Below are 23,140 nucleotides of genomic sequence, written 5' to 3'. Positions count from 1 at the left end.
AAAAGAAAAACAAAAAAAAGGGACCCTCGACTAAATACCCTCGACCTCGACATAAGAACCTCGACCCTCGATGGCTCGACTAAAAGTTAGACTTGGCAGTTTCTTATGCCTGATTTAAAACGTTTAAAAAAATCCGATTATTTAATTACAAGAGGTTTTAAGGCCGCGTGCCCCGTTGTCAGCCCAATTTTGCTATCAAAAAATTCATCTCAAAATTCCTTACCAAACCATTATTTGCGAGAGCCAAAGCGGTTATTTTCACCTGGCTATCGTAAGGCTTTAGCCTGAATTCATCTTCAGTCATTGAAGATATTTTGTTTTTAAGACTTTAAAACCGCTTGTTGCATGTAATGGCGAAGTGATCTACGAGTGCGTTTCAACTAAAGTTAAGAAGTTTGAAAATATACAACTCTTATCTTCAGATATCTCCATCTGAATTTTCCATTCATCATAGAAAATTTATCGCTCTTTGACATAAGATTTTCGTTTAGGAAGAATTGGGAACAATTGCTATTTTGATAAGCGACAACAAGGTCATGATTCGAGGCAGAAGCAAACATTTGACAACTTCAAAGCAAAGTAAACTTGCGCTTGGAAGCATTAATAGAAACAGTCATGAAAATGACACCCATGCACGTGTTTTGAACCAATTTATTTGCCTTCGAGGAGAGGTTACTTCTTGGTACATGACTTTCTCAAATCTAGTTCTTTTCTTCGTTTCTATCATTTTTCCTTCCTTTAATTGCTTCATTCCTCGCCGTCCCACACTCCTCCTTCAGGAATTTCCTCTGGTTTGTACATCCAGTACATTTTGAAGTATCGATGACGTATGCCAATGTTTTGAATCCCTTTCATGTCATCTTCATCCAAGTTCACATGAAGTGCTTCAAGGTTTTCTTTGATATGATTTTCAGAGACAGATTTTGGGAGGACTGGAGTGCCACGCTTAATACCCCAGGCAAGAGCGACCTGCATTTAGACCAGAAAAAAAAGCAGGGACTTAGACCTAAGCTCCCAAAATCCACACTACGCTTTCTCTTATTTTTGTATGAAGGAGAGAGACCCGTAAACCCTTTAATTTGATAAGGATCACGGAAGAATGTATTCAAAAAGAATAATGAACGTTGGAAAAATGGGCTGAGAAGTTTGCACCATTGACCAAGAGAAAAGTCACTATGGCTGTAGCCTATATACAATAGCTGACGGTTTTGAGAAAGCTTTTTAGAGTAGCGGAGCTGAAAAACGAGCAGTAGAAAGGCGAGAGGCATGTATGAGATCAACACACTTGCGCGTGTTTCCAATGATCCTCCTCGAGGCGCCAACGAGTTAATTGTGTTTGAGCGCCCCCTTGCTAAACCGCGTCGCATGATGGCCGCAAAATGACCAACATTTTCACTTCTCAAAAAACATCTGGCCTGGTCACTTTACAAAGCTCAGTTTAAAAATGTATCAAACCGACTCGAACGTAAATTAATTTCCTGTCCATTTATATCAAAGGCTTACGCTTCTTACCAAGGCAGCCGTAGTATTGTGTTTTTGTGCAATTTTTGTTAGCACTGGATTCTCCAGCACTACTGGTTCTGTTGGGTTGACAACCGGTCTGTCTGGGGAACCCAGCGGAGAATACGCCGTCACAGCGATTCCTAAAAGTTTAGTAACGCGAAACAATAAATGACGTTCTCATATCGTCCAGAAAAATTCAGAAAAAAAAAACCTCTTATCCAGCAGCTGGAGGATGGATAAAACAACAACAATTTCATCAACCACAACAACATCGACAGTAACAGAATGCAATGTTAGGATTCTAAAATGTTCTTTTTTTTTCTTCACCTTTACTCTTTGAGAAAGATATAAATTCATCCTGGTGTAAATATGGATGAAGTTCCACTGCAAAATAGAAACAAAAAAAAAATCAACACAACGCCAGTTATAACCAGGCAGTTACTCTCCATACACTATCATTTTCGGATCTTAAGAGTATATACCTGTCTTCTGATAATTCTTTCGTAGTGAAATGGGTCAAGGCTGTTACTCAGAGGGGAGGGGTCATATGACGCACCTGATTGCCTGTTTGTCGATAGAAATCGATAATTTATAAGAAATGGCAAAACGTCTTAGTTGGCCTTCATCTTAAAAAAAAACTAGTCGCCCTCTTAAAACTGGCTGACTGGGAGACAAATAGGAAGGAGGTTGCTTGGAATACACCCCTTCGCGCAATTTTTCCTTTCGTAAGCGGCCGTTGCCATTTGAAACGGTCGTTGCCATTTTGAAACTGTCGTTGCTATTTTTCGAAACAGTCGTTGCCATTTTGTAATGAATGGCATCGACTGTTATCGAAAATGGCATTCATTACAAAATGGCAACGACTGTTATCGGAAATGGCAACGACCGCTTCAAAATGGCAACGACCGTTTCAAATGGCAACGGCCGTTTACGAAAGGGAAATCCGCTTCGCCGCCACAGATGAACCCCATCACAACAAAATACAGGTTATGACGATTTAAAAGATTATCTGAGCTTGATTCTTGGTGGTAATACCTTGATTACAAGCTGGCGGTATTCTTGCAGTTTCTAGAAGAGTCTGAGTCTTCTTCATGGAGAAGTTCGAGATTCCAATGGCTTTGCAGAGACCTTTATCGACAAGTTCTTCCATTGCCTGCAACAAAAAAAAATAAGCACGTATGACGTGCATGTGTAGCTCACGAACTGAAATGGTTGCAGGAAAGTAGAAAAAACTTAAAGCGTCGAATCACTGAGATAAAGAAAGCATTGAAAGAAATTTTGATGCTCATGATAGGAAAAAAAAAAAAAGACCAAATTAAAAGACATCATAATGACGCTAGACCGAGGGAGAAAACCAACGCCGGAGAAATGACACTTGTAAAACACCAATCACAGCCGGCCATGGTCCAGTCGACTTGTCAGGTTTCTCTTCTCAACAAATACAAAGTTTAAATCAAGATTTTGTTTCTGTCTGAGTGAAGCTCGGTGGCTTTTATAAATGAAGGAGTCCCGAAAGAGAAGTTCCGGCCCAGAATACTTTAACTTCTTGTGCGCGCCACGAGAGCACATTTCGAGAAACAGTTTAAAAAAATAGGGAAGAGGAGGCGCAGTAAGTAAACTACGTGGACAATTTAGTGGAGCGGTAACGCTCGGAGAAAGTGATCATTCCCGACAATACTGGGAGGACATGTCCCTATTTGATTGCTTTGATTATCGTTGACAATCTAAGCAGACCTTCCAAGTATTTGCAATGCCTTCAGGTGAATAGCCAATCACACCATCTGCAATACACCGCGTCGGGCTTTTTGCGTCTTTCTTGAATGCGCAAGGGAGATGTACCTAAATGAAAGCAGAAGAATGAAGCAATAATGTGACTCTTCTTCGTAATTCATATTGACGGACAACAGTATCGACGGTCAAAACTGGCGTAGTTTAATACAACTCAGGTCAGTTTACCAGGTACAAGTCGAGGTAGTCCAGCTGTAAATTTGTCATTGTTTCCTGGCAAGCGGGAAGGACATCTTCAGGTGCATGGTGTCTACACCTGAGAAGGAGACGAAGGGAATAATTAGTTGGAGAAGCACCACACGTTCATGTCCGCTCATAGCCCACGGTGCAAGCGTCTTATTGGGGCGAGTTAACGTTATTAGCTCGTGATCGTTTATCCAAACGCCATGTTTGATTTGGAGTCAGAATGGATGGTGGAAGTAGGGGGCGGGAGAAGCACTCCCCACCCCAGCCTCTCTCCTTATTTTGACCGTCACTCATCCCCCTGCTGGTACACATTTCTCTCTCTCCCCAGCCTTCCACTGCCATTAAAATTAAAGATGGCAGCCATTTTTCGCTAAGAAAACATTGAGTACTCGCTCCCCCAAATTACGCCTGCTCTGCAGGTTAGTCGGCTTATTATTTCACTTTCTTCACATTTTACTGTCTACGTGGCTTGAATTCAATCTTAATCCTGTTCGTACACTAGCCGCACTGATTCGTTCGGTCTCGGGAAAACTGAGCTTCGTACACGAAGTCGGGGCTTGATGGTGAACTATCAGAGAAAAATCTCGTAGTCTCACACGTTTTTGTTACCTTTTGTTTAAGTTCCATTCCAAAATAAAGGAGTTTCCTGGCAAAAACTTATCAAAAAGAGATAGAGGCAAACAAGACATATCAAACGATGAGAGAAACCTTCGTTTTCGTTTTATCAATAATGAACGAGTGAGGCGCGCGCTGAGAAAGAACTGGGACGTCTACGAAAAACGTAAACCGTACTCCACTTTAACCTCAAAATATACAAGTCTCCTCTCAGGAACCGAGGATATCAATATGTGATCACGTGGACGCATTGCTCAGTGCCAGAGAATACTTACCAGAGTTTGGATGTGATAAACACGTCCTCTCTTTTCAACTTTCCTTCTTTGAAGACTTCAGTTAACACTTCACCAATTTCCTCTTCGTTATCGTAGGCCCAAGCGCAGTCAATGTGTCTGTATCCATATTGCAAGGCTAGCCTAACAGCGTTTCCGACGGTCCCCTTTTTGGACTTCCAAGTCCTTAAAGTTAATCATAAATATCGGTTTAGATCCAATACTAGATAACTTCCCTTCTGACCAAAATTGAGTAAGGGTATTGTAGCGGTAGGCTTCATTGGAAAGAACTGTCATTGCATGTTATCTGATGCAAGTGATGAAGTAGGCTGTATAGCCTGAGAATTTGGTTTATCGACGCTCGAAACGTCAGCTTCAGTAATTCTCTACGATGACCAATTTACGTTATCAAATCAGTTGATAAAACCATATCATCTTTCATTATCTAACTACACACCGTAGAGTAAAAATAACGCCATAGACGAGTACAAATATCGCGCGGTATTTGTACTCCAGAGTACCGGTTGAACAGGTTTTCTCGCATCGCGCAAGCGAACAATTGAATTGAAGTTACAAAAATAAAAAATGGCGGACAATTTGAGTCATATTTCTGACGACGAAGAGTCGGAATGGCTGGCAAATATAAATCCAAGTTTACTTGAGGAATCGAGCGAAGAAAAACAGCTAGATGACCAGGAAATTTCTTCATTTACTGAAGAAAATAGAAACGCATTTGCTCACGTCAGCAGCGTACACCCATGGGCAAATGGGGGACGCTAACTTGACCGATCAGAGCGCGCGCTTTACTTTGGTTATGTTATAATAATCTTTGTTGATCCTTGTGTTGTCTCTCCTTTGATTCATTGAAAACTGTTTACCACTAGGATTCATCTCGTGTCTTGAATTTATCTCATATCTAGTTGACGACTTTTCCAAATATTGGAAAATAATAAACGAGTTGCCTTACCCCAAGCCGATAGAAGGCATCAGAGCTCCATTGTGAAGCTTCACTCCTTCAGCAGCCGCCTATTAATTACGTCAAAAGGGAATTTTAAAAGGAGTTTAAAACAAATTGCGTTATTGACTTGCGTTAGGTCACAACCTACAGGCGTGAACGAGATACCTTTTTGTTTCCTTGAGTTCACCCCAAAGCCTCGCTTTCAAGATGCCGTCAACTGATCTTGATAGGAAAGAAAAGTTGTCCCAAAACACCGAAATCAAAAGAATATTCCCATAAAACATCAAGAAAATGTCAAAGATTTGTTAAAGTTTTGGTATCAACAAGGCTTGGGGTGAGTTCTCCGTTACGTCGTCGTGCAACAGAGCTGCTCGAAGATTTAGATCGAGCCAACCATGCATCAAATTTCAACGCATGTATGCAAATTTAGATGTTTACACAAACTAACAGAGTGAAATCTGTGTATAACCACGGGAGAAAATGTGAAAATTAAGCAGTAAAACTTTGCTCAAGTAGCTTACAGCGTGCCGTTATTGGGGAAGTAATACACATGCCTAGAATTTGCGTTTGCGGAGGCAGCGTGATTATTGCGCTTAATTGCGTGACATTCCCGCAAGGTTCATTGAATGCAGAAATGCAACAAATCAATCTACCCATGTAATGTTATAAATCGTAAGTTCGATGAAGAAAGGAAGTCTGCAGTTTTGACAGCAACCGAACAGACTCTGGATCTGGACCCAACACTCCTTCCTGATCGATCGTCGATCGATACGCAAGTTGTACTGGCGATGATCGACCCCAAAAGATCCGAACAATCAGTGACGAGCTCAGGACACAAACAACTTAATTATAGAAGAAAGAAAGAATTCAGTTTTCTTACCATTGTGGTTAGTCACCAGATGTATTGAGTCTGAAAGAATTCAGTCAGATTTATATATACGATCTAAGCGCACAGACCACACCATAACAATGACAGTGCAAAAATTAGGTAACCGCTGACAACGGGAACGCGGGCTTCGTAGTAATGAAAGCGACAGTAATGGCATTTGAGGGATTTCTCCCAATTGCAAGTTCGCCCATTACCACCTTTACGAGTTCGTCCTGCAGTTTAAAAATTTCCTGAAACATTATTAGTAACATGGCATCTGAGTCTATTCTTGAAAATGTTGAGAGTTTCTAGTCTGCTAGTTGCTAATGTGGGCTCTATTGCAAAGTTCTTCTGCGTGATTCAGAATAAAAAAAATTGATTGAAAGAATGCTTGTCTTTTACTTGTCTATTGCGGTAATTGTTTGTTAGAGTTAACAAAGGTATACTTTGATGGAAGTGTTTAGAGGTTCGGTAGGAACTTTGGAGGTTACTATAGTGTAAACTGGGTTGGGCCTCGAGAAATTGGTTGAAGCAAATATCAGTTGAAATTTTTCAGATTTGCGATATCAGTAGAATTTTTATTTCTCGATCGTTGGTAGATTATGTCCTGAAAACTTGAGTCGTCGTAACGTCAGTAGTGGGACCTATCCTGTTTCCTCGTTCCTGCTATAATATCAAGAAATGGATAGAGATTCTAGTCTTCTCAGATAAGGACGAATAAACCGTAGGCCCCGTCTCCTGCAAGGTTAGGGGTAAGAGACGTCAATTTCCCACGCAAGAGATTACTGTGTGGTGGATGTCCTCCCCTGGGGTGGGATGGGTGGGGAAAGATAGCAGGTCCACATCAGCAAATTGCTGCCATAAACTTAACCTGCTCAAAAAAATAAAGATGATGATGATGATGATCTTTGATGTCGGTAAGAAAAAGTTACTGTCAGTCTAGAGATACTGAGGGCTTGGAGATTGGGACTGAAAAGGACCCTGCCACTTTACCCGGATCAACACGCCTATTAATCCTGGCAAGGGAAAACATTTCTTGCTATTAGTTTGAATCGTCAACCGCGACCTTAGATATGACTTCTAAATGGGCGTTTCCCGAAGTTTGGGAGACACTTTTCTTTTCTTTTCTCTTGTTTGTGTTAATTTCTTTTTTGATATCATCCACCCATGAACTCTATCGGAGTGGAGTTTTTCATCAGAAAATTGGAGAGCAAGGCGGATAGAGTTCTAGGAGCCATTTGCTCTGGAGAACTAACAAAATAGTTATCTTGAGTTAATATTTTGCAGGTTTCTTAACATGTATCAAATCTGTAATTATCTATACCATAGATAACTTTGTGGACATCAGCATACACCCAATCAAAGGAAAATGAAATAAAACAACTCAGCGCAATTCAAAGTAGTGTAACTCAATGCACTGCAATTTAATTCAATAAAATACGCGATACTCCGAAGTCATTTAATTTGTTTCTCTCGGCCAAAACTACCTCAAAACTAAATATGGAATAGAGCTTTATATTAGAAATAAAATTATGCATTAAATCAGTCGCTTTAAATAAAATTAGCCGTCGTCAACCACGTCGTTGGTCATTTTACGTTGTTGTTTGGCAGAGGACGCAAAGAAATTTACAAAGATTTACAACGCAGGTGCACAGCTATTCTGCTCATAAAACCTTTTGTTTAGCGACGTTCTCGTTGCCGTTACGTCCTCCCTGATGTATGACGTAAGATGGCTGACACGAAAAAAGCCAATTGGCGACAAGCTTGGGACCACGTGGGCTCGAAAGATGACAAGGCGCGCTCTTCAAATCTTTCTATTCAGACAACAACACCTGAAAATATGGCCGGCAGTTTTAATCTTCCGCAAAAAGAAACAAAACATGCTTCTTCAAGGCTCATTAGGTGGTGAAACCCAACAAACATTTTCCGAATAACGAGGAATGAGAAAAAACTGGTGAGTTAAACTATTTGTTTTCAATAAGGTTTTACTTAACTTTAAGTAAAAAATAAAATTTCGTACATGTGCGTGTTGCACGCAGAAACCTGTAGCTCTGTCCGGTCTATAAAATTCACCCGTTATGCAAAGTTTGGTTGAGAGATTCTGTTAAACAGAGGTTAGCTCATATCAAATAATGTGCTATAATTTCTTTTTTTGTTTCAGAACTTACCAAAATAGTTCCTACCTTCTTGGCTTGTTTGCGTTTGTTAAATGCAAATGTTGCAGCCGGGGAAGAGAGACACGCTGGAGTGGAAACAGAAACAGGTGAGTAATACTTCATCGTTGCATTTTTAAAATATCTCAATGGAATTTTCGGAAATTCAAACTGAATGCTTTAGACCTGAGAATAATTACAGGAGAATTTTCTTAAAGGTAAATAAGTTTCCTGAATGGCTTTTCACCCGAAAACACGCGCTGCGTGTTTCAAGAACATCTCCTATTTTTTTGCTCGCAAATTCAATTATTCCATTGTAAAAAATTCCATGAATAAAACTAGATAATACGACGGGAAAAAGTCCAAAAACGTTCTTTCACTTTTTATGTTATGGTAAAAGTTTTGCACTGGTCACTCCTATAATTGTTGCTTGTTACATCTTTTTCTCGGGCGTCTCGATTTCTCTGAAAAAAAGCGCGAATTAGGTCGATTTTTGCTGCCTCTATAGTAAATCAGCACCGTTTTAAAGAACTCCAACAGACAGTTCCACCCCTCCCACAAAAAAAATGAAATTACGGCAGGATTTCTGCACACCCACAAACTTCATTCTTGAATAAAAAGAAAACAATGCGAAAACAATAGATTCCTTTTGGGAATTATGGCTTTGTTTCAGTGCAGCATGGGGTTCTACGGAAACCTTCCTAAAGTACATTTGCGAAAAAATTTATAATCTTTCTTTCGAAATTAACCATCAGACTGTAAAGGTGTTCAAATCGGAAGTATGTCTTTTTCTTTATTTTCGCTCAGTATTTACTCAGAATATTCATCCCCGTCGTTCCTTTCCTCTACAGTTTTCCTCCATTTTTCGGTTTAATTTTTTTTTGGAAATAAGAGCATTCAAGCGAGTCAGTTCCTCGTTAATCAACTTGCGTAGGTTAACACTACGTTTCGCAAAAAAACTCGCATTCTCTAGTAGAGAAGGTAAATATTCCTGCAGTTAAGATATTTTTACTGTTCTGGCTTCAGGTTTTGCTCTGTTCTTATCTTTCACTCTAGGCATGGCTCCATTTTATTTTGTTAACATGTGTCAAATTTGCAATGATCAATACCATAGGTAACTTTGTGGGCATCGGCATAGACCCAATTAAATGAAAAAAAAATAATAATAAAAAAAAAAGTCGGTGCAATTCAATGTAGTGTAATGCAATGCAATATAATTAAAAAAATACAATACGATGACGAAAAGTGGGAGCATATGGCAGGTCTCACTAGGAAACTGTAGATTCTTAAAATGACAACTTTACACAGCAATTAATCTCGGTTTTTGGAAATAGAATTCTTTGTCCCCTTGACCGAAAGTAAAAGGAGTCTTTAAAGGACTGACACTTAGCAGGCCTGGACACTTGATAATATTTGAGGGAGTGGTTTATCAATGTAACAATGTATGACGTAAGATGGCTGACACGAAAATGGCCAATTGGCGACAAGTATGAGACCACGTGGGCTCAAAAGAAGACAAGGCGCGCTCTTCAAATTTTTCAATACATAACAACAAGTGAAAATAGGACAAACAGTTCTAGTGTTCCGAAAAAAGAAGCTAAACATGCTTCTTCAAGAATCATAGGGTGTCGAAACCCAACAAACAGTTCTGAATAACGAGGAATGAGAAAAACTGGTGAGTTAAATTGTTTGTAGTAAATAAGGTTTCACTAGTATGAAAATGAAAAATTAACTTTCTTACACGTGCATGTTGCACACAGAAACCTGTAGCTCTGTTCGGTCCGGAAAATTCCCCTTTTTATGCTAAGTTTGGTTTAAGATATTCTGTTAAACAAAAGTGAGATCATATTTAATAATATAACTTCATTTTCGTTACAGAACTTACCAAAAAAATTCCTACCTTCTTGGCTTTCTTGCGTTCGTTAAATGCAAACGTTGCAGCCTCGAAAGAGACACAAGTTGCAAAGGAAACAGAAACAGGTAAATAATGCTTCATTCTTGCATTTTTAAAATATCAGTGGTATTTTAGACAATTCAAACCGGTTGCTTGAGACTTGAGAATAATTAACGATAGAATTTTCTTCAAAGTGAACAAGTTTCCAAAACAGTTCCCGCCGTGAATGGCTTTTCACCCGAAAAACACGCGCTACATGTTTCAAGAACGTTTCCTATTTTTCCCCTTACAAATTCAGTTATTTCACACTAACAAAATTCGCTGAGTAAAACTAGATAACATAACGGAAAAAAAAGTCTTTGCGTTCATTTCCTGTTAATATTATGGTGAAAGTTGCGCACTGGTCACTCTTATCATTTTTGTTTTTTCAATACTGTTGTTTGTTACATATTTTTCTCGGGCGCCTTGTTGTCACAAAAATCCGCGAATTAGGTCACCTTTTGCTGCCTCTAAAGTCCATTACCACCGTTTTAAAAAATTCAACAGACAGTTTTACCCCTCCCACCACCAAAGAAAAGAAAATACGGGAGAATTTTGCACACCCCCATGCTTCATTACTTATACAGTTCTTGAATAAGAAGAAAGCAATGCGAAAACAGTAGATTCCTTTTAGGGACTATGGCTTTGTTTCAGAATAACACGAGGTTATACGGAAACCTTCCTAAGGTACATTTGCGAAAAAATTGAAAATAACCTTTCTTAAAAATTAACCATCAGATTGTAAAGGTGTTCAAATTGGAAGCTGTCTTTTTCATTATTTTTGCTGAATATTTACACAGAATATTCACCCCCGTCGTTCCTTTCCTCTACGATTTTCCTCCTTTTGTCGGTTTGATGATTCTTGGAGATAAGAGCCTTCAAGCGAGTCAGTTCCTCGTTAATTAACTTGCGTAGGTTAAAATTACATTCCCAAAGGAAAAATGTTGTTGCATTTGTTAAGATATGACTGTTTCTTGCTTGAGGTTATGCCCTGGTCTTATCTGCACTCTATGCGTAGCTCCACTTTAGTTTTTAGGATTTTTCAAGAGTTACCTTCTCATAAATGGCATTCTATGACAAAGATTCTGTTCTTGAGTTGTCTATTTATCATTCATTCATGCATCCAATAGGTCCCTCTGTCATCCATTCATTCATCCACCCATCCATTCCTTTATTCCTTCATTCCTCTCTTCCTTCCATCCTTCGTTCATACTTGCATTAGTTCCTCCATTCACTAACTCGTGAACTCTATCAACAATGTATAAATCCCTCGTTAAATTTTTTTTTCGTTTCAGCATTAACCCTCTTACTGTGGAATGCAACCGAGTTAGTTCACCACCTCGTCCAACCACCACACCAATAAAGCAACATTGTACCAGCTTGACTCTGATGAGGACATTTTAAGATGTGGGGAATTGGATTGTTGGAAGATGAGACCTCAGGTTTCTCTTCACTCCTCTTCAATTTACACAACATCTTAGGATTTACTCACAGATGTTCAACTGGGAAAGAAGACGCAGATGGAAGACAAAATCAAACTGGTTAGCTTATTCCTTTTGGGTTGGCAGGGAGGGTTATTGTTAGAGCTCTGGATGAACCTTCATCAAATTTCGGCTTGAAGTCCATTGACTTCGTATTCGGCTTAATTTAATGTAGTTAGGTTAGATAGTTGGGTCCCCTTGGGTTGGCTGGGTCCTCCCTTTAGGTCTCTCTTTGGGTTCCTTTTCAGGTACTTTCGGCCTAGGTTCGGCATAGGTTCTCGGTTTAGGTTCGAATAGGTTTCGGCTTGGCTCTCACTTCGCAATCAACTTCAAGACTACGGCTCTCGGTCACTGTTTTGTCTTCACTGCAGCAAGGAAGCACAACAGTTCTTCTACGGTCATCACAACCTTTTTCGGAACTGAAAATCTCCCGCTTAGTTGTGCGCTAAAAAGTTATTTTTTCATTTTAAGTTTCACTGGATAGCAGTCACACAAAGGATTGGTATCGAGTGAGGCTCTTTCCTCCAAAATATACTTTAAAATTCAAAACCATTTTGGCCTAAAGGTTCAACCAGACATTTTTTTTATTGTACGTAACTGGACGTTTTAAGCCATTCAGCAGGGGGAGTATGCCCATTTGCTACTTCTAACATGTTTAGTGGTTTAGCTCCAGTTGAAGCCGCCAGTCGAGGCTTCATTTAGTGGGAAATAGGAGATATGCACACACCACAGTTAGGTCACAAAAAAATTAAGCCAATTGAACAATACATTGTGATGGCTTGGGAGCTGTCAGTCAGAATTTTGGGCCATTATAATTCAAGACAATTATTTTGTCATGTCAGCCTAAATTCAAAGAGAAATCAACTCATTACTTTACATCATAAATCACACGAGGATGTTTCAGTGAAGAGGACATAGCTTTGAGTTGAAAGAAATGGCCAATAATGAACTGTTAACTTTTTATGCATACTTTAGGCCAATTGTTTTTATCATCACAGCAAACTTGCTGTCAGACAAATTGTTGTAAATAATACTCTCCACTGAACACTAATGGAGCTATCATGGAGAAGGTAAGGTCAGCAGGTACGTAAAAACATTTAATTACTATTCCTTCGGCTATCTGGCACTTCCGGAACTTGACGTCATCGTCATATTCGGCTTTCGGTTCACAGTATAATTGGCATCCAATTAACTATACTGACCAGTGGCCTGGTAACGAATATTTTGTTAGCAGGCTGCATCTGCATACACTCCATCTGGGACACCCTGGGTGTTCCTTCGTGGTGTCGACATTTACTGACACAGGAACACTTGAGGTTTCCTCAGATGCTAAATTTTTCATTTAGGATTGCGCGTCCCAACCATACACACTTAACTTAAAATAAAAATGATGTAACATTTTGAAAATAATAAAAACAAAAAATCTGTGTCTCTGTCTACTTTTGTACAGATAATCAAGAAACTAAATACTACTAAACATTCTTTTTCAGCACAAAATTTACTTTTCAGCTATTTATGCAAACCATGCAAAATACATAAATCTACTGACAATTTTTCTTTTTCAGGATTATTAGATGAATATGTTAAGTAACATGATGTAAAAGATTTGAAAACAATAAAAAACAAAGACTGGTGTCTGAGTATTTTTTTTTTTTAAAAAAACACTGGATAAAAACTACTAACTGGCTCCTTTTTTTCAGGACTGTTTATATCTTTCAACTGGTATTCTGTACAGATGCCACGCAAAACATAATTTTAAATCTACTAACATTTTAATTTCAGGAGATTTAGACTAGGTTCATCTTGTAAAAGTGGTTCAAAAAATAAAATGAGAAAAACCTATGTGTGTAGTTTTATCGTTTCAAAAAAATTACTGACAACATTCACTTTTCAGGACACAAAAAGACTAATCAATGTGTACTTTTTTTCATGGGCATTCACAACAACTGGCAAAGTAAGTCTTGTAATTATGGATAATATGATGACAATGACACGTACATTTTCTCAAGTCTCCAGGACGTCTTGTTACAGGCCAGAAACAACTTGAGATGAGAAAAACAGGTTGAAAGCTTATTTAAAAGGTATGCAATTGTTTCAGTTTTGACCTGCTGAGTGACACAGAGTAATTAGACTGAAGATTACATGACTTGTTGGAGAACACATTCATGGAGACAAGATGCCTGCCTATATCTTGTTTTACATCTCAAGTGTGCCAAAAGTAGATGGCAGGTCAGATTATATGCCTATTTGAGTTTTTTCAGCAGCATATAATTTATAAGAGCACAAAAGAGGCAAAATTGTGTGGTAAATATAAAGACGCTCAAGTCAGAAGGAACACAAGTATGCTATGGCCTTACTTGAAATTAATACTGAAATTTAGAGTAAACTGAAACAAGTCAGATAATTTTGCAAAGGCACATAAGAAAATTAGAAAACAGTATCCTGGAAAGATGAAGGCAAACAATGGATATATCTCGTACTGTATGAATAATCAATTGTCTGTTGGGGAGAAAGAAATCGTTTATACTGCATCTCCAGAACTTTCAAGATATGCACAAAGAGGACTTTTGACTGTATTAAATAAGACTGTGTTACTCTTGAGAAGTCTGCAGTTTATATTTTGTAGCTGATAGACCAGGAACTTCATGGGCACTTACTATCATCATCACAGGTAAGGCACAATTAAAGTATAAGAATTAGATTCACAGCAGTTCTTCAATGCTATGTTGCCCCAAGCAAAGGAAAGTGAAAGTTATTTTAACAGAAGAGGAAACTTGCTTTACCAAAGTATTTCAATCTTTATGGGATCCAAACCCAAGAAACACTGTCTCGATCACACTGGGTAAAAGTTGAAGGTGAAGCTGCTTTTATCCTAATGGGATTCAAACCCATGAAACACTATCTCGCACTGGGCAGCAGCTGATGGTGAAGGTGCTTTTATCCTAATGGGATTCAAACCCATGAGACACTGTCTCACACTGGGCAACAGCTGATGGCAAAGGTGCTTTTATCTTCAGTTAATGGGATTCAAACCCATGAAACACTGTTTCACACTGGGCAACAGCTGATGGTGAAGGTGCTTTTATCCTAATGGGATTCAAACCCCTGAAACACTGTCTCGCACTGGGCAACAGCTGATGGTGAAAGTACTTTTATCCTAAAAGGATTCAAACCCATGAAACACTGTCTCGCACTGGGCAACAGCTGATGGTGAAGGTGCTTTTATCCTAATGGGATTCAAACCCATGAAACACTGTCTCACATTGGGCAACAGCTGATGGTGAAAGTCCTATCCTAATGGGATTCAAACCCATGAAACACTGTCTCACACTGGGCAACAGCTAATGCTAAAGGTGCTTATCCTAATGGGATTCAAACCCACGAAACACTATCTTGCACTGGGCAACAGCTGATGCTGAAGGTGCTTTTATCTTCAGTTAATGGGATTCAAACCCATGAAACACTGTCTCACACTGGGAAACAGCTGATGGTGAAGCTAGGTGCTCTTATCTTCAGTTAATGGGATTCAAACCCATGAAACACTGCCTCACACTGGGCAACAGCTGATGAAGGTGCCTTTATCTTCAGTTAATGAGATTCAAACCCATGAAACACTGTCTCACACTGGGTAACACCTCATGGTGAAGATGCTTTTATCCTAATGGGATTCAAACCCATGAAACACTGTCTCGCACTGGGCAACAGCTGATGGTGAAAGTACTTTTGTCCTAAGGATTCAAACCCATGAAACACTGTCTCGCACTGGGCAACAGCTGATGGTGAAGGTCCTTTTATCCTAATGGGATTCAAACCCATGAAACACTGTCTCCCACTGGGCAACAGCTGATGGTGAAGGTGCTTATCCTAATGGGATTCAAACCCCATGAAACACTGTCTCACACTGGGCAACAGCTGATGCTGAAGGTGCTTTTATCTTCAGTTAATGGGATTCAAACCCATGAAACACTGTCTCGTATTGGGAAACAGCTGGTGGTGAAGGTGCTTTTATCCTAATGGGATTCAAACCCATGAGACACTGTCTCACACTGGGCAACAGCTGATGGTGAAGGTGCTTTTATCCTAATGGGATTCAAACCCATGAAACACTGTCTCACACTGGGAAACAGCTGATGGTGAAGGTGGTTTTATCCTAATGGAATTCAAACCCATGAAACACTGTCTCGCACTGGGCAACAGCTGATGGTGAAAGTACTTTTATCCTAATGGGATTCAAACCCATGAAACACTGTCTCACACTGGGTAACAGCTGATGGTGAATGTGCTTTTATCCTAATGGGATTCAAACCCATGAAACACTGTCTTACACTGGGCAACAGCTGATGGTGAAGATGCTTTTATCCTAAAGGGATTCAAACCCATGAAACACTGTCTCACACTGGGCAACACCTGATGGTGAAGGTGCTTTTATCCTAATGGGATTCAAACCCATGAAACACTGTCTCACACTGGGTAACAGCTTATGGTGAAGGTGCTTATCCTAATGGGATTCAAACCCATGAAACACTGTCTCACATTGGGTAACAGCTGATGGTGAAGGTGCTTTTATCCTAATGGGATTCAAACCCATGAAACACTTTCTCACACTGGGTAACAGCTGATGGTGAAGGTGCTTTTATCCTAATGGGATTCAAACCCATGAAACACTTTCTCACACTGGGCAACAGCTGATGGTGAAGGTGCTTTTATCCTAATGGGATTCAAACCCATGAAACACTGTCTCCCACTGGGTAACAGCTAATGGTGAAGGTGCTTTTATCTTCAGTTAATGGGATTTAAACCCATGAAACACTGTCTCGCACTGGGCAACAGCTGATGGTGAAGCTAGATGCTTTTATCCTCAGTTAATGGGATTCAAACCCATGAAACACTGCCTTGCACTGGGCAACAGCTAATGAAGGTGCTTTTATCTTCACTTAATGGGATTCAAACCCATGAAACACTGTCTCACACTGGGCAACAGCTGATGGTGAAGCTAGGTGCTTTTATCTTCAGTTAATGGGATTCAAACCCATGAAACACTTTCCCACACTGGGCAACAGCTGATGGTGAAAGTGCTTTTATCTTCAGTTATGGAATTCAAACCCATGAAACAGTCTCACACTGGGCAACAGCTGATGGTGAAGGTGCTTTTATCTTCAGCGCATGGGATTCAAACCCATGAAACACTGTCTCCCAGTGGGTAACAGCTGATGGTGAAGGTGCTTTTATCCTAATGGGATTCAAACCCATGAAACACTGTCTCACACTGGGCAACAGCTGATGGTGAAGGTGCTTTTATCCTAATGGGATTCAAACCCAAGAAACACTGTCTCACACTGGGGAACAGCTGATGGTGAAGGTGCTTTTATCTTCAGTTAATGGGATTCAAACCCATGAAACACTGTCTCACACTTGGTAACAGCTGATGGTGAAGGTGCTTTTATCCTAATGGAATTCAAACCCGTGAAACACTGTCTCCCACTGGGAAACAGCTGATGGTGAAGGTGCTTTTATCCTAATGGGATTCAAACCCATGAAACACTGTCTCGCACTAGGCAACAGCTGATGGTGAAGGTGCTTTTATCCTAATGGGATTCAAACCCATGAAACACTGTCTCACATTGGGTAACAGCTGATGGTGAATGTGCTTTTATCCTAATGGGATTCAAACCCATGAAACACTGTCTCACACTCGGCAACAGCTGATGGTGAAGGTGCTTTTATCCTAATGAGATTCAAACCCATGAAACACTGTCTTGCACAATGATTAACAGACAGTGAAAGTGCTTCAGTAAAAAAAGTATAAACTTAAACCAGAAGCATTTAAACCTGAATGGGATTCAAACCCATGAAACACTGTCTTACACTATAAGTAACAGACAGTGAAAGTGCTTAGTACATGGAAAAGGATTTAACCTAAGTCAAAAGCATTTAAAACCTTAAAATGGGATTCAAACCCATGAAGGCAGCAATAAAAAGACTTGAAGTACAACAGTTCAGAAAAGTATTATGAAGGATTTTGCACAATTAATCCAATGTGTTAAAGGTTTTTTTACAGTAGCTGTGATGGAATGTATAGGGAAGCAGTCAGTCAAAATTTCCTACACGAGTCACTGCTTTACATCAAAAATGCCAAGAAAACTACCAATATGTGTGTTGGCTGGGCCAGGGATAAAACAAGGACCTGTCAACAACCTACAAATTCCTGGAGAAGCAAGCTCAAGGTAGGTTAAGTACTAATTAGCACAAGTTTCAAATTGCATGCATATGTTGCCCCAGCTGATATAAAACAGATGAAAATAAGAGCTACAGGTAAAGGAAATGCTTTGATCACTGCAAGGGTACAATTATTGTAAATTGGGAAATAAACAATTAACGGGAAAGTTTAAAACGGTTCTCCATACCTATTCTTTTGGCCCTCACCGATGTAGGTGTGAAGTTCAATTAATTCAGGATATGCACTAATATCAGACTAAATTAAAACCATTAATGAAGAAGTTTATATCCTTTGTCTGCCACGTGTTTTCATTTGCAGATAAAATTATTTCATTTGTTTATATATCAGTTTCATAGTTATGTACCCGAAGTCCTGAAGTGTGCAATTGGGGATCAATCAAAATGCTGGCTGTGCAACAGTGCTGTACAATGACAATTGCAAACACAAGCTGACCATGTAAAACAACCTGTATCGATGATAACATAAATGAATACTTCATTAAGGTAAGGAAAATAACTAAGACGAAGAAGAACTGCCACGATGATTTAAACTGGCTTGATCATTAACCCCTCAACTCCTAAGATCTGATTGTTAATTCTCCCCTCAGTAGCTACTGCAAATTTTCCAGTAGATTAGTTAGGAGAATTTGGTTTTAGATCAAGATAATGACTTTTAGCTGATAATCTTGAGCATTCTCACAACTATAAATCTGCTGAACAATGGAATTGGATACGATAGGGAGAAGTTACATGCTGATCACCTCTGGAAGTTAAAGCATTAAAAACAAGAAAATTAAGTTGTTACTCCTGTGTACCTTTATATCAAATTTGTGAACTCCAAAAATGAAAGGGAAAGCATGCTTAGAAATCTCTTGAGTCAAAAATCTCTTTAGCAACAGTATCTATACCTACCCAGAGTTTCTTGATTTTTATCCCACTTTTTTAGCATTATTTCATTGTTTAATAGGTTCAAGGTTGTGCTCTAAGAAATATTGAAGGGATCGAGCCCAGTGTTCTGAAACTGTGAAATCCAGGGTACCCAGCATATGCTTTTTACGTATGATGCACGATCCTCGCAGTAGATAGCGCTATTTAAGCAATAGCGAAAATCAGACCTGAAAAAAATCAGGCCTGTACGGGATTCGAACCACTGACCTCTGCGATACTAGTGCAGCGCTCTTACCAATTGAGCTAACAAGCCAACTGGAAGCAGGCCGTTAAGTTGATCAACTTAACGGCCTGCTCCCAGTTGGCTTGTTAGCTCAATTGGTAAGAGCACTGCACTAGTATCGCAGAGGTCAGTGGTTCGAATCCCGTACAGGCCTGATTTTTTTCAGGTCTGATTTTTGCTATTGCTTAAATAGCGCTATCTACTGCGAGGATCGTGCATCATACGTATCTAATACCGCAGTTCAAAATATATGAACTTCATATATTTCATTGTATCTGATATGCTTTTTATGAAAAAACAAAAATTCTGGAGTCACCCAAGAGCAAAAGTAAGGTGTCAGGGACCACCACTGACACTCCTAGACAACAGCCCTGAGGTTACTCCAGTGACCTTTAATTCTCAAGATGATTGTTATTTTTCCCTGTTGCTGCTACACAATTCCCTATATGTTAGTTATGAGAATTTGGTGTAAGATCAAGATAACAACTTCTGCCTGATAAGTTTGAGTATTCTCATTAACTGTATGCTGGAAAATGTGTGCCTTGGATATTTAAGGGAGAAGTCACATGTTAGCTATAGTCACTTCTGGGAGTTAATCTTTTAGGTTTGAAAATACACATGCATTTATCCAAATTCATCTTTGGATTTGGTCATTAGTTTTGAGTTTGCACATTGATGTAATATTGTACAAGTATGTAAAGGTGTGCTTTTGTGGTTTAGGCACAAATGGACCTCTACTGATGACTGAAGTTGAACTACTGATGGAAAGAAATTCGATTGGTTTAACTCATTATAAATGGTTCTTTTTTGTTCCAATATATGCAACAAAAACTTAGGAGTGATAGCACCAGTGATCATTTTACGTTTGCTGCCTGCTAGTCGAATGAATGTACAAGCACAACTAAAGAAAACTTGCAGGAACTATTTAGAACACGCCTTAAAACCCCAAAGGTTGCACCATAGCACAGGTTGGGGGTGCACGGTCCCCTTTTCCCCTCGCACAAGGGGGGTTTTTAGGGGTTTACGTGTCCGGCTTAGGTGCATTAGGTTAGTTTTACAATTTACTGAAAATTTAGGAGTTTAATTTAAGTAAGGCTCAGATGAAAACTTTACACCTTGAGTGAACAGGTGCTGTTTTTGTTTTTTTTCTCACTAAAGTTTGGGATTTTTTTTTTTTATTTTCAGGGTACTTCTCTATTTATATTTTGTAGACTCTAGGTCAGGCATCAAATGGAAATTCTCTTCTCTAAGAAGGCAATTTTTGACTTGAAGTCAAAAATTGTGTCGAACTATTTATTTCAAAAATAGTCGCTTGAGTTTGACCATTTCAGAAGTAAAAGTTCTGGTATGAGTTTATTGGACAGCTTAATAAGCTCAAGATTAAGCTATTTTGGTACAAAATAGCTCAATGAAAGAGAAATTTCATTTAAATACTCTTTCCTTTGTCTCCTGAATGTGATTAGAGAAGTGTGCTAAAAAGAAAAATTAACTTAAAGCAAAATGATTTATTCCACTTGTACGTTTGCACCATTACACAACAGGTATGTTGTTCAATCTGAGCCTCTAAAATCAGTGGTTCTTGCTTTCATAGAATTAACTTCTTTAAGGTGAAAGAAACTTTAATTTGATTACTTCCATACACTAAATTCTGAACTTGACACATCAGACTCCTCTCAAATAACACGTACTAATAACCTTAACAAGCAACTGATACTAATTCATTTAATTAATTGAGTGGGAGTTCAAGATGTTTCAGGTCTGATATAGCATCTAAGTATATACAAAATTAGAATGGTTTTATGGATTTACTCTTAGATTTAAGCCTGATAGACTGTTAAGGTAGTTATATTTATTTTCAACCACAAGTAGGAATTATGGTAATAATTTAAATAAAGAAATAATAAATAATTAGTTATTAAATTAAATATGTTGACAATTAGTGGTCTTGTGTTGATCAGACCACACAAATAAATCTTCAAAGCCTTTTGTCTCTTCTATACTTTTATCAATCTGATTTCCATCCCAGTTTAAGTCATGACCAGAGACCAGAATAGTGTATTGTTTCCTTCCCTAGAATTTCACCACAAAAATCATATCACCACAGGTTGTTTCACACCCAAACTAAGTATCTTGCCCTTAATGCAGTCGTAACAACAATTTTACCAATTATACATGAAAAGGCAAATTACCTTAGATGTGTCATGGTATACACTGAATGCAAATATGGCATCCAATTTGAATTGCCATCGTTCTGGACTGACTAGCCTCTCGCCCATGTAATAATCCTTGTGTTTCCACGTGAATACGAGGCTATAAGTCAGTCCAGAACAATGGCAATTCTAACTGGACGCCATATTTGCATTCAGTGTAGGTCTAGCATGGTTAAATGCTTCTCTTGGTGGATCCAATGTCTTCGCAGGATCCCACTCCTGACACCATGTTAAGATTTTGCGTTTAATGAAAAGCAACAATAAGTATAATATGAAATAAAGTTACCTGAAGCATGCTTGCCATATATAGACCCAAGTGACACACCATGTATGGTGTGTCATGCTAGACATACCATGACAAGATGACAGACTTTTTTCTAGTTTTTTTTTTTTGTATCAGTAGCACTGTAGTAAGAAATCCACCATGATCAACAATAATTGCCATCATGATGATCACACTTGGAGTCAATCATTTGGTTTGAGGACAACTTTACCTGGACATTATAGCACAAGGGAACATAAATAGCAGGGAAATTAACCACCATATGTAGTGCTCTAAAGACATAGGGTACCATCTCATATTGGTTGAAACAAATCCAGGAAAGATTTCAATACAACCCCATACATTAATTATGCATTCCACTTCATAAAGACTAAATATAAAGGTTTCTTTGCAACGCTCTATGCATAATTATGCATGGGTTTATATGGAAATCTTGCCCAAATCCATTCATACCTCTCAAAGGAACGGAAAGGTGTAGAGAGAGAGCGGGGGGGGGGGGCCTCTTTATTCTATTTAATATTCAAAGAGCCTGAAGATCACTGAAGGGGCTAACATCCCAACCTCAGGACACGTTTCTCAGATATTCTGTCTCGTGTCACCAAAATTTCGGGCTTCCTTATTAAGGAAGTAAAAATTTCAGTATCGCCAAGTTTCGCACAACCGCAATTTCGAGTTCCCCTCCCCCCCCCCCCCCCACACCTCCCTCTGACATGACTTTGTTTCCTGCTACTCAGTGCGTTAGTCTTACCTGGTTTAGGGATCCCTGGCCGTGGCTGCGAATCGACTGTACTTGTTAGCTTTTTCAAATAATTGATGAATTATCGCAATCCAAAGTAAACAAACGGTATAAGAGAAGAAACTCTAGTTGCACCGGTGTAATGACTGCGGCAATTTTGATGAATGGGATGCACTTGACGCCATTTTAATGCGCGATGCTCTCGCGTGATCCCAGAAGCACTCGCGGACTATTATTATTATTGTTATTATCATTATTACTATTACTATTATTATTATTTTTATTATTATTATTAATATTATAATTATTATTATCATAATCATTATTACATTTATTTACTTTTAGTAATTAGTGTAGCTGGCGTTTTTGTGCGCGCCAGGCGAGCAGCGAAGCCGCGAATGGGAAAAAGCCTGCTAAGCGTGTGGTTTTCGGCACCCTTCCCCCGTAGCTTGATGCAGCCTGAAGTATACGGTCCCGATTTTCACATTTCTCTTCCGTGCATTAATATATCTTTTACAAGTTACTTGGAGAAACTTTCTTCGGCGTCAAGAGTGGGAAAACAAGAAATAGCGACAATGATAAGGGGACCCAGCCGATTAATTGTCCAGCGCGGACTTGCGTCAGGCGGAATAAGGCGGTCTGGTCCAACTGCTAGAAGTTAGTCGGTGAGCATCCTCGGAGACCCAGGGGCTGAGTGGATTTCAAGTTAGGGCATGAAGAGCCCCTGGGGACATTTTCTTACAAGACTAGTTCCAAACGGTCGCAGT

At 39.2% G+C, this 23,140-nt stretch overlaps 1 protein-coding gene and 2 long non-coding RNA genes across 4 annotated transcripts; 1 reads left to right on the top strand and 2 right to left on the bottom strand.

Annotated features, from left to right (window-relative positions):
- Positions 1 to 633: 633 nt before the first annotated feature.
- Positions 634 to 6,850, bottom strand: LOC111333584 (uncharacterized). 2 transcript variants are annotated; one of them, XM_022939193.2, is made up of 9 exons: positions 6,203 to 6,850; positions 5,332 to 5,390; positions 4,368 to 4,550; positions 3,460 to 3,547; positions 3,238 to 3,342; positions 2,539 to 2,656; positions 1,831 to 1,887; positions 1,513 to 1,643; positions 634 to 969 (listed from the first exon to the last, which is right to left on the bottom strand). In XM_022939193.2, exons 1-9 carry the CDS (start codon positions 6,203 to 6,205, stop codon positions 748 to 750), a joined length of 966 nt encoding a protein of 321 aa, XP_022794928.1. In that variant the 5' UTR covers positions 6,206 to 6,850; the 3' UTR covers positions 634 to 747. The 2 variants fall into 2 exon arrangements, with proteins under 2 accessions (XP_022794928.1, XP_088586548.1); XM_088730422.1 differs by lacking the exon at positions 6,203 to 6,850 and adding an exon at positions 5,488 to 5,518.
- A 4,050-nt stretch (positions 6,851 to 10,900) lies between these two features.
- On the bottom strand, positions 10,901 to 22,583 carry LOC111333585 (uncharacterized). The gene is made up of 4 exons (XR_015990663.1): positions 22,386 to 22,583; positions 21,334 to 21,573; positions 18,339 to 18,440; positions 10,901 to 11,778 (listed from the first exon to the last, which is right to left on the bottom strand). It is a non-coding gene; the product is annotated as an uncharacterized LOC111333585 (long non-coding RNA).
- Positions 15,962 to 21,131, top strand: LOC148725688 (uncharacterized). Its single transcript, XR_015990664.1, has 3 exons — positions 15,962 to 17,981; positions 18,323 to 18,477; positions 19,865 to 21,131. It is a non-coding gene; the product is annotated as an uncharacterized LOC148725688 (long non-coding RNA).
- Positions 22,584 to 23,140: the final 557 nt, after the last annotated feature.

This window comes from Stylophora pistillata, chromosome 8 (assembly GCF_964205215.1).
Source record: "Stylophora pistillata chromosome 8, jaStyPist1.2, whole genome shotgun sequence".
Taxonomy (NCBI): domain Eukaryota; kingdom Metazoa; phylum Cnidaria; class Anthozoa; order Scleractinia; family Pocilloporidae; genus Stylophora; species Stylophora pistillata.
Note: the sequence above shows the minus strand (reverse complement) of the source record. Positions and strands in the feature narration are given on the sequence as shown.

Excerpts from the sequence above, each read along its gene's own strand:
- LOC111333584 (XM_022939193.2), bottom strand. Across the intron at positions 1,888-2,538 it reads ACCGCCAGCTTGTAATCAAG|TGGAACTTCATCCATATTTA; the intron begins GTATTACCACCA and ends TCTATTTTGCAG. Across the intron at positions 1,644-1,830 it reads ATCTTTCTCAAAGAGTAAAG|GAATCGCTGTGACGGCGTAT; the intron begins GTGAAGAAAAAA and ends CTAAACTTTTAG.